The 10,550-nt window shown below is 37.7% G+C and overlaps 1 protein-coding gene across 1 annotated transcript; it reads right to left on the bottom strand.

Moving 5' to 3' along the window:
- Positions 1-737: 737 nt before the first annotated feature.
- On the bottom strand, positions 738-10,287 carry LOC128473736 (uncharacterized). The gene is made up of 14 exons (XM_053455977.1): positions 10,183-10,287; positions 8,772-8,876; positions 8,440-8,506; positions 8,131-8,198; positions 6,772-6,826; positions 5,826-5,875; positions 5,505-5,544; positions 5,355-5,416; positions 5,100-5,210; positions 4,946-5,015; positions 3,384-4,687; positions 2,571-2,625; positions 1,432-1,522; positions 738-853 (listed from the first exon to the last, which is right to left on the bottom strand). The coding sequence occupies exons 1-14, from the start codon at positions 10,240-10,242 to the stop codon at positions 817-819; spliced, it is 2,175 nt and encodes a 724-aa protein (XP_053311952.1). The 5' UTR covers positions 10,243-10,287; the 3' UTR covers positions 738-816.
- Between the last annotated feature and the right edge of the window lie 263 nt (positions 10,288-10,550).

The following is a 10,550-nucleotide window of genomic DNA, read 5'->3' as shown; positions in this document are numbered from 1 at the left end:
CACAAAAAACACTGCACATAAAAGAAGTAACACTTAAAAGTTTAATAGCATGATATGGTACAAAGCAAGACAAAAATATTACATTGAAAATATAAAACATTAGGCCTCGGCAATTGCCATTTTGAAATCCTTGGCATGATCCAAAAAGGTGGGAGCATGTTTATCTTCTAAAGAGAGTGGAAGTGAATTAAATAAACCATTAACAAATCATAAAAAGCAAACAGAAGCTCAAGAATCATTAATGGTAAAAAGAAAAGTAGAAAAGGACTTTTGTAAGAAGAAGACATGTACAGAGGAAGGACTATAATAAACACTAATCATTTTATTCATGAATACTCCAATACCACAGATTCGCTTTAAGTGAAACTGTCATCGGGAACATTCCATTAGTTGCTAAGATGATTGCTTTGCTTTTAGCACTTTGCATCATAACCTTTCTTTATAAATAAACTTAGTGCATATAATAGTGCTCATGCAAGTCAGACATCCCAATTTTAGTAAGGACCTATTCAGATGTGTGGAATCCTGTTTTGTGAGTTAATCGCTGACAGTGTAGCAATCTGACAAGGAAGGGGACGAAGAAAATGTTTGTGAACTATGAAGGAACGTGACATATAGAAGTAACAGAACAAAAACATCTGTATAGACACTGGGATACCTAATGATCTTAAAAGATCATTTTGTTCTTTTTTTAAAATATATATATATATATATATATATATATATATATATATATATATAATTTGATGCTTTTTCCTCCGTCTCTAAACAAAACGTAGACTGCTGCTTAAATGGTTTCAAACTGCATTCATCCTCTTAATTGTTATACTTGTAGTTGAGTTGCCGGTAAACACTGAAAATAAAAATAAAAAAAGGCGTGTTACAACATGTTGCAAGGTTAGATTTATTTACTTAAATTGTGCTATTATATCTACTGTATTCTTGTCACTTTAATACAAGATTAGAAACATCATTCTTAGTTCTTTGAATGCCCAAAACTTTTATAAAAATAAACAAATATTAGAAAGGTTTCAATCATCCCTTACTAAATGAAAAAAAGACAGATTTGCTAAGGTTTGTTTGCTCAGCATAACATATGGTGCAATTAATGTTTTACCACAGTGGTAAAGGAAATATGTGGGTTAATCACCGTTATTCATTTGTTATGAATAGCAGATAAACATATCACAAAAACTTTCACGAGAATTATTATACAAGATTAATTCTAAGACAAGGAGAGGGAGTTAAACTATCAGCTCTATCTCCCTGATCCAATTACATTTTCACACGTTGTAAACATCTAAATTAGGTGGGATACCCACAATGGATCCACTGAAGGACATCTTCTTTCTTGGAAACAAAAATAGTCGATAGATAAATTATGTTTTTAAGTATAGGGGAAAGGATATGAAGCCCCTCATCTCAAAATACCTGTTATTTATCCTATTTAGAGAGGTAGATGAGCTGCATGTCTTTGGACTTCTGGGACTTCCACCATTGCACACCCTCTGTGACGATGAACCTTTTAAAGAAAAATGAATTATACCAGGACCAAAATTTGTTAATAGGGAATTTTAGCTGCAGAGATGAGGTAGGTAGGACTGTAGCATGAAAATCAAGGCATCATTTACCAAATATTTTCCCATGTAAATATTTGTCTTCATAAACTACGAGGAAGGCCAGGAAGTATATTTAAAGGGGCACTCTAGCCATCATATAGACATTATGCATTTAATAGCTGTGTGGACTCATTATACAGTAACAGGCAGAAGGTCTGTTCTAGCCCTTGTGCACATGTGGGGAATGTGTAATTTCAATATGAGCACTTTCCTGCCACTGATTGGCAGTTTCAAGCAGCAAATCAGTGGCAAGAATAGTCAGACCATGGAGGGGTTTCTATTTTTATATGTTTTCATTTTAGAAGAATGCATATTAAATTACTCACAGAACATTCTTTTTTACAGGGGCTATCAAGGGCATTACATTGCCCCTTTAAAAGGTAACCAAAGAATCTGAGGATGCGGACAATAAGTATTCCATTTTAAGTCTAAAAAGTAAATACTGAAATTGGGCAAAATTATGTATTAAGCCCAGTTAGTAACAAAAGCCCTCTGGCTTTAGACCACAACTCCGAGAATGCACAATGAGCCACTTGCAATTACAATGTGAAAACTACAGGTTACAACACAACACTGTTGGCTTATTGTTTGGCTTTATTCAGTAAGAGGTGAATGTATAAAATGCATGTTAACAGCTGACTCAGTCAATGTTTTAAATCCTAGGTAATCTGTCTAATAGAGAAATAACAGCCTGTATGTGGCCCAGTTTCAGTTCAGATTAAGTGTGCAGAATACATCACATGACTCTCAGAAGGATGTTTAAAAAAACAATTAAAATATATATTTAATTAAGCTTCTGGGAAAGGATGAAAATGGGTAGTACACATTGTTACACGTCATCCACAAGAGCAAAATGCAGTAGTTAGATATACATATCTTTCAGCATTCTCTTGTATTATCTAGATAAAATTAATTTAACATATTCACAAATTATAAGAATGACAGACTTACCAGAGGGAAATAGACTCTGAGGTTGTGTGGGCTTTCCGAAGGATGAAAAAACATCCTGTAATTAACAAAAACAGTATAGATGTGAATCAAGGGATCAGGGAAGAGTATGTCGAAAAGTGTATATTTAAGACTAAAAAGCATTAGCGTGAGAAAAGACTGGAACTAAATCCTAAAACCATATGACTTTGTCCAGAAAAAAAAGCCCCCTACCTTGATAAATCTTTCCAGGTGTAAAGGCTACATAATCAGCCTAATTGCAGATGATGCAGAAAAAAGAAACAAGCTACATAGTGTATTATACTAGTATCATTTGTCAGACACAAATATAACAAATGAAAAATAAATTATTAAACAGAGATCATAGCACATCTAGAGTAAAATGTATGTTATACTTTACAAATGTTGACTTTCCCTCGTTAGATTTCAAGCCATTGGATGTTCCCTTGTTTGTGTCTATTTAGTCAAGTTTCACTACATCAGACACTTGTGCCCGATAAATAAGCGGCCTTCACAATGCGCCTGGCTATCATCCATCATCCTTTCAATACTTATATGAAGTAGTTAAGTTAAAATGGGGGGGGGGGTTAGCACTTACCTACATTTAATATTGTATCATATACTGGATGTACAGTTTCCAGTTTAGATAATTTGCCATTTCAATGAACTCTTGCCAGACCATATCATGGGCTTGAAATGCAATTGTGTTTTTCTTTTTATTATTTAAGAACTCTCATCATGCGATGAGATACCACAGTGTAGCATTTGAATTAATAGCGTTAAGCTCTACGGTAATGACAGAAGAACGCCACTTACCGGATTTCGCCTTGGAGAGTTGCGATGCTGGAATGTGTCTAAAGCAGCCATTTGAGGAGATACGTTTATTCTGCTCCACGGTGAATTCCAGTTATCTGCACAACTTCCTCGTGAAACACGCGGTTCAAAGGAGTCTGCCATACGGTATCTTTTAAGCCTAGATAACGACAGATCGTCACTCGCTAACCTTTTGCCTCTGTTGGAACCGGGTGAATTCACCAGAGCGTTTACGGTGTCTGAAAAGCAAGTTTGAGTAATAGACAATGAGGAAGATTTTTGGTAGGAATCCTCTAGAACAAGCTTCTTATACACCAATTCAAAGGCAACCGAGTAATCCGTGGCGCTTTTAGCAGCCCTTTGTAGACTAGGCAATGTAGAAAAAGAGTGCCTTCTTCTTAGAGTACTTTGAACTTCATGTTGCTGCTTTACCAGTCTGTTGTGGCTTGGGGAACACAGAACAGCGGATTTAATCTCATACTGCTTCGGGGGATTTTGGATTAGGCAAGTTTCCGACAAAAGTTTTGCAGGCGATTTAGCAAGAAGACTATTTCTAAGCAATGACGAGGAAAAACGAGGCAACCTTGCAGACAATTCGTTCTTTTGTCTCCAGCGCTCTGGACTTCCCGTCACACAGGTCTCATTGCACGTGAAAGTCTTGTCAGCATTAAGAATGACAGTTTGGGACAAAACAGGAACTTGTGGCACATATGGCTTGGAAACTTTAAGCATTTGTGTTGTATCTAAACATTCAGAGAAAGGTCTTCTTTCCATACATTCTGTGATGCCAGATGTATGCATATGACTGTTATGCCTAGGACTCCGGTTGCTTGGCTTGCAGTCAATGGCGAACTGGTTTGATCCTTTGTTCGGGTTTGAGGTTAGCATAAGTTTTGATCTCTTCTGTTTATAAAAGGCCTGCTTTGCCTTCACGAGATCAAGCCTATGTTTATTAGCACACCAAACATGACGCCTATAATACCGGATTATATTTGTAGCAGCCCTTTCTTTTCTTGGAAAATCGATCAACCTGCTCAGACACTCAATCATATTTGGGTAAAAGTCAGCTAGGCTGATGTTCCCTAGATCAGAGGCATTGGATTCTTCATCATCATCTGCAAATTCATCATCTGTTTCATGTTCCACCTTCGCTATTTTCAATAATGTAGTACCATGTGGCACAATGTCACTATTGTGCCTCCCAATGAATCTTTTAAGTTGCGTGAAGAAAGAGCATTTAGAAGGAGATGAAACATGATTACTGCGTCCGTTTTCAATATATCTTCGAGAGATATCTTTTTTACAACCTAGAAATGAAAATGCAAAACATCAGGGTGGATCTCTGTGGTTGCCAATAGTTCAAGTTGCAGCTGTTTGGTAACTTGCCATGCCGAATTCTCCATTTTTAGATTTATTTTAGGAAGAAAAAAAAACCCCATAATATATCCATTTAGAATGTAGCAAAAAAATTCTTATATACTGTATTCAGCTGGTTTGTTAATAAGGGCAAAAAAACTAATAAGATCTGCAGCCAGCTGATTATATCCAATTAAAATTATTACTACCTGGGCCATTCAGTTCGGTCTTCAAAGGAGAGTATGTGACTGAAAATCCTTCACCTGCTTTGCGCTCAATCTAGAAAAAAAAAATTATTTAACAAAATCATTAGTCTGGCATGTGTTATCAAAACTGAGGTCAGCCAAAATAATCTATACTTACACAAATCTTTGAAGCAGGTACATGATCATCTGACTCAAGAAGGATGTCAGCATCTGCAACATATGTTTTACCATGTCTTGTATCTGACAGATGCACTAATGGTATAAGACTCTGGGGGGAGAAAGGCATTCATAAATAATGTAAATTCACTAAGACAGAGAAAAAAAAAGGGATTAAAAGTGAATATGTGACATAGTATGTCTAACAAGTAGAAAACTCACTGCAAAATGTATCACTTAAGGCTTATATATTTACCTTAAACTCCACCAACTGACCCTTATTTTCATCTTTGGAAGGCAGTTCATTAGAGTCTTCATCTGCAGAATTGTGGGACAGGTGACGATGTCAAACATTTAGACTTGCGTATATACGAACAAACAAAATCAATGTGACAGTTGATCTTACCAGAAATTTCAAATGTTTCATTGAAGATGTCATCGGACACCTAAAACAAACATATTAGATGCCATATATAATTGGGTGAAAACAAACAGTTAAATTCCAAAAACAGTTAAATTCCAAAAGTATTGGGAGCTAGGAAATAACTGTGTCTATGTATAAGTTTCATAGCTTGTAAAATAGGAAAGAAGTATTTCACCTTGAGCGGACTACAGCTACGAGCCACGAAAAGTAAGATACGTTTTTGTTTTGTTTTTTAATTAAATATATTGTTGCCATGCATTGTTTGTGGTATTGATCATATTTATTAAGAGACTGGAAATGTACCTTAGAATTTCCCAAAGGAAGATCTTGTGTAACATCAAGATTGCATTCACCTTGAACAAGGGGAGGAAAAAAAAATGTTTTTTTTTGCGGTTGCCAATTATTTTCAATGAGAACACAGAGGATCTCATCTAAATACACTGAAAGCACATTTTTAAGGCTGTTTCCTTTAACACCTCAATCTGAAATTACACTAGTGGTTAAGTGTACTGTATTTGCTCGATTATAAGACAAGGTTTTTACAGAGCAAATGCTCTGAAATATATCCCTCGCCTTATATTCGAGGTTGTCTTATACTCAGATCTCAACTTGAGGCCCGACTACAATACTAAGATCAGACAACCTCTGCTGCTGCCGGCACTTCCTCTGCGGCTCCTATGACGGAGCGCCCGCATCACACGACCTTCCGGTGCTCCACCATAGAAGCATTGCGGAAGTGCCATGGAGGTTGTCTGCGCGCATCACACAGACCTCCACCAAGTCTAGGGAAACACTGGTAAGTCGGGGGGGGGGGTTAAAAGTGGCATAAGGGGGTATATTGGTTTTCTGGAGGCAGAGTGGCATATAGGGGGTTAAAAGGCATATCAGGGAGGCAGAGTGGCATATAGGGTTATATAAAGGCTATCTGGGGGGCACAGTGGCAAATAGGGGGTATATTCCATGGGCAGGTTGGCAAATAAAATTAAATAAAAACATTTTTTTTTTCTCAATCATAGTTTTTATTAAATGTGGAAAAATGTGAAATGTGAATTAATATTTACTGGTAAACTCCCCCCCCTATAATCGCGTCGTCTTATAATTGAGCAAATAAGGTAATTACGCCATAAAAGCTAACGAATTTCCTCAGCTGGAAGAAGTCTTATTTGGTCTCAACTGTTATTTTTACTGCTACCTGAATGTTGTGAGGTATATGATGTCTAAGCCTTGTAAACCAGTTATTTTTACTTACCATGTACAATGCTGCCTCCATTGTTTGCATTTTTGCTCTCTCCAAGAACTTGTATCTAAGACATGCAAATACAGAAAACACAATTTTGTATTTGAAGCTAAAACCTATATATTTATTTCTATACACCTATTGTACAAAACAAAAGGCCTCAAGCAGATTGTAAAATGGAAGGAGTGAGGAGGTTCTCTTCTCATCCCATCCCCATTCAGGCTGTCCCCACTGCTGTGGGATTATGCACACTCTGCCTCAGCCCAGGCTTTCATTGTACATCGGGCATTTATAGCCTTTAATTCCCTACCTTTTTTACTTACTTAAAATATGTGGACAATTTGATTTTTGCACTCAGATTAGTTATGCATTTATAACTAAATATGCCTATTTTCCGGTTAACTATGTCTTATCAGACATTAAGCAAGAATGGAATCACCCAGAAAATAGACTCAATCTATCTAGACGTCTCTTCCCATTTGATCAAGAGCTGGCTCTTTCACGGAATTCAGCTTCGGTATCCAGAGTGGTGAAGGTTTGACTATCTCAGATTGAAGATATAGCTTATAAACCCAAGGGAAGAACTTTTGAAGACTATCGCTGCTGTGACATTAGCAGTAGACTTTCTGCACAATGCCTCCTTTGAATCCACCCGTATGGCTGCTACAGCTTCCACTTTTCCGCTCATCGTCAGCTTCTTCCTCAGAAGCATGCCACTATTGTTGCAGTCAATCTTCAAGGCTTAAGCCAAATCAAGTTGGAAGTACTCCAATTTCCAACTGTCACATCAAACTACCTTCCTGGGTCTGCTCTTAAACTCTTCAGGGAAAGTCTTTCTTCACATCAAGATAGAGTGCCTTCTTTTCCTGACAAATCAGGTTCTTTCTTCAAGAAGAAGACCCCTAAGGACATATACTTCCCTCAAAGGTAAAATGGCGGCTGCAAGATACGCAGTATCCTGGGCCCTAGCGCAGTTTAATCGAAAAAAAAGTAATTGGTCTACTAATCGATTATGAAAATATTTGTTTGTTGCAGCCCTAGTGCAACTGCACACCTATGTCAGGACATCCCTCAGCTGGTGGCTTCAGTGCAACTTGCTCTAAGCAGGCAAACTGTGGAGAAAGCTCTACACCATTGGCTGATGTATCTAACTGGCAAGAAAGTCCTAATACAATTGGACAGCGGTGGCCTATATCAACAAGCACGGCGCTATTGTGTGTCGCAAGGGATCAACAGGGAAAAAGGTTCTACGTCTTGCTAATGTTGTAAAACAGCCAATTATTGACTATTCTAGGTACATAAATTCTGCTAATCAAGCCAAAGCTTAGGGGACATTTTTGACTTCAGTAAAAATACCCTTTTAATAAATACCTTAGCCGCTGAATGTCTTCTGGGTATCTTCTTTTTTTCAAATTTACGGCCATTAAACATTTCAACCCCTATATAATAAATATGTTATTATTTAAATTAACTAAAGACAACAAAAATATCAGAAAGGCATTCAAAACATGCATGTGTAGAAACAATGAATGAAGAACACGAGATACTAAGTTGCAAAATAAAACAAGGCTCATTAACTTAACATACAAATCCCACTACATTTCCAAACTAATGTAATATTTATAGCAATATTATTGACAAAATTACCACATTAGGCATAACGCATACTTGCACCCTTACCATTTATAGTGACAGCCGTCATTTCTTCTATATTCAGAATGAGGTCATTCTCAAAGGGCTTGTTGTACTGTATTTACAGAAACACAATAAAATGAAGGTAAAATACATCATTTCCTTAGCGAGCTAGAAAAAATGTAAACAGGAATTCCGTTTCATAACACAGACTGTTGTAGACTTTTTTACTGCTTGTTCCAATATAAAAACATGAATGTTGCAATTTAGTTCATATTTTAAACGTTCTTTATTTATTTTATTTTTTTTAAAGGTTTAATAATTTCGGAATTTCTGGAACGGTCCCAATATCTTATGTACTGCAAACAGCGAAGACTCACCTTTTCAAATATCTTCCTCATCTTCTCTTGAAATATCTTCTCGTTTCGGTCCAATGCAGTAATAAGATCTACATGTGGTTCAGGGGCTGAATTCATATCATAAACCTAGTACGGAATGGTCAAATAGAAGATTACAAATTGGGAAGACAATAACAACAGTGTCATTTTTAGGGGAGCGGGCTCCTCTACTAAGATTATTCCAAATCAAGGCTAAAAGCATAAATATGCGGTGACCTTCCATAGTGAAACCGCTCATCCAGTTAATGTTGCTGTTCCACTTATTCTGCAGAATGTAACATAATGTAGCTAAAGGCAGCATTAACACCACCATTTCCTAGTGGAAATAAATAAGTGTCAATGACTTAAAATCAAGCACTGATAGCCTTCTGTGTTGCTTTGTGTGATTAAACCTGCAGAGAAAAAAAAATTAACGTGTTTGCTAAGGTTTATTTCCTTAATATATTTAAATATGTCAGTGCTTGGACCACTTCACACACACACACCTTATAAATCAGTCATCCTTTGAGTCCTCGTGAAACGTACTATTTCACGAGGACATCTTTCCGCATGTTACGTACTAATTGTTATGTCCTGTCTACCCTTTGTACAGCTCCGCGATATCTGATGGCGCTATATAAAACAATAAGTAAGAACCGTGCAGCAAATTGAACAGTTTATTCAAAGCCCATACAGGATCCGAACAGTGGGAACTAAACAACGGATCCTGGACGGGCTTTGAATACACCGTTCAACCCAGTGCACAATTATCACGCATTTTCACGAGGACTAAAAGAGTGCCTGTTTTGTTTACTTCTGGGACTATATCTCAAGCGCCTTACTGGAGCGCCCTGGACGGAGCACCATCAGCCTCCAGTTAGCCCACAGGGTGAGCCTGTTCCTTCCATCGGTAGCGGCAGCCCAGTAGTATATATCTTCTATAATTGATCTCCATGACCAAAAGCACTATTACTATTTCAGTGCTGTTTCCAAATGATACAGATCTGTTATTGATTTATATAATATCATATTCCGTACCGCTCTACAATGGGTAAACAGGAAATACCAAGTAGTGCATCATATAACATGGTCTTATAGAAACAATAGGCCCTGCCAAAGCAAGCTTAGAATCTTACAATTATCATAGATAGCAGACAATTGCCAAACGTCTTAGACCGGGACAACAATGAAATTACTCAACCCTCCCGCCACTTTGTGCTTGTAAACGGCACTTTTCGTCCCAAACCGGTGCAGATAATAGTTACATACAGACAACCCAGCAAGTCCTGGGAAGGAACGGCCGATATAAGAAGCCTAACACCCGCATGAGGGCGGATCAGGTACTACAAAAGTAACGAGGAATAACGTTTGGCATGGCACGTAGCCACCTCCACGCGGGGAATATAACGATTACCTTATTTGATTCTTGGGAACTTGTTTCCCGCTTGCGCTTTGCCATCACTGCCACTACCATCACAACCAAGTCACAGTAATTCAAAAACAACGTTTCAAACCGCTTTCTATTCCTATTGGACAGAAGGAAGAACGCGTTGATGATGTCACCTGAAAAGACGTAACTGCGGTTACGCGCTCGTACTAAGAGTCTGCCTGAAGGGCGCTCCGTTGTTCGACGTTCGATTATGGCTGGGCTCGCGTTAGTTCGCCATGTTTTGTTCTGGCACAGCGGCATACTCTCAATCTCCTGGTGTAATCCGAAATAGCATTATTCGGGTGCCGTGACATTTTTTTAGTGCTTTAGACAGCATGGCAACTATATAGCTA

Source organism: Spea bombifrons, chromosome 2, assembly GCF_027358695.1.
Source record: "Spea bombifrons isolate aSpeBom1 chromosome 2, aSpeBom1.2.pri, whole genome shotgun sequence".
NCBI lineage: Eukaryota > Metazoa > Chordata > Amphibia > Anura > Pelobatidae > Spea > Spea bombifrons.
The sequence above is the reverse complement of the archived record's forward strand: the minus strand, read 5'-3'. Positions and strand labels throughout refer to the sequence as shown.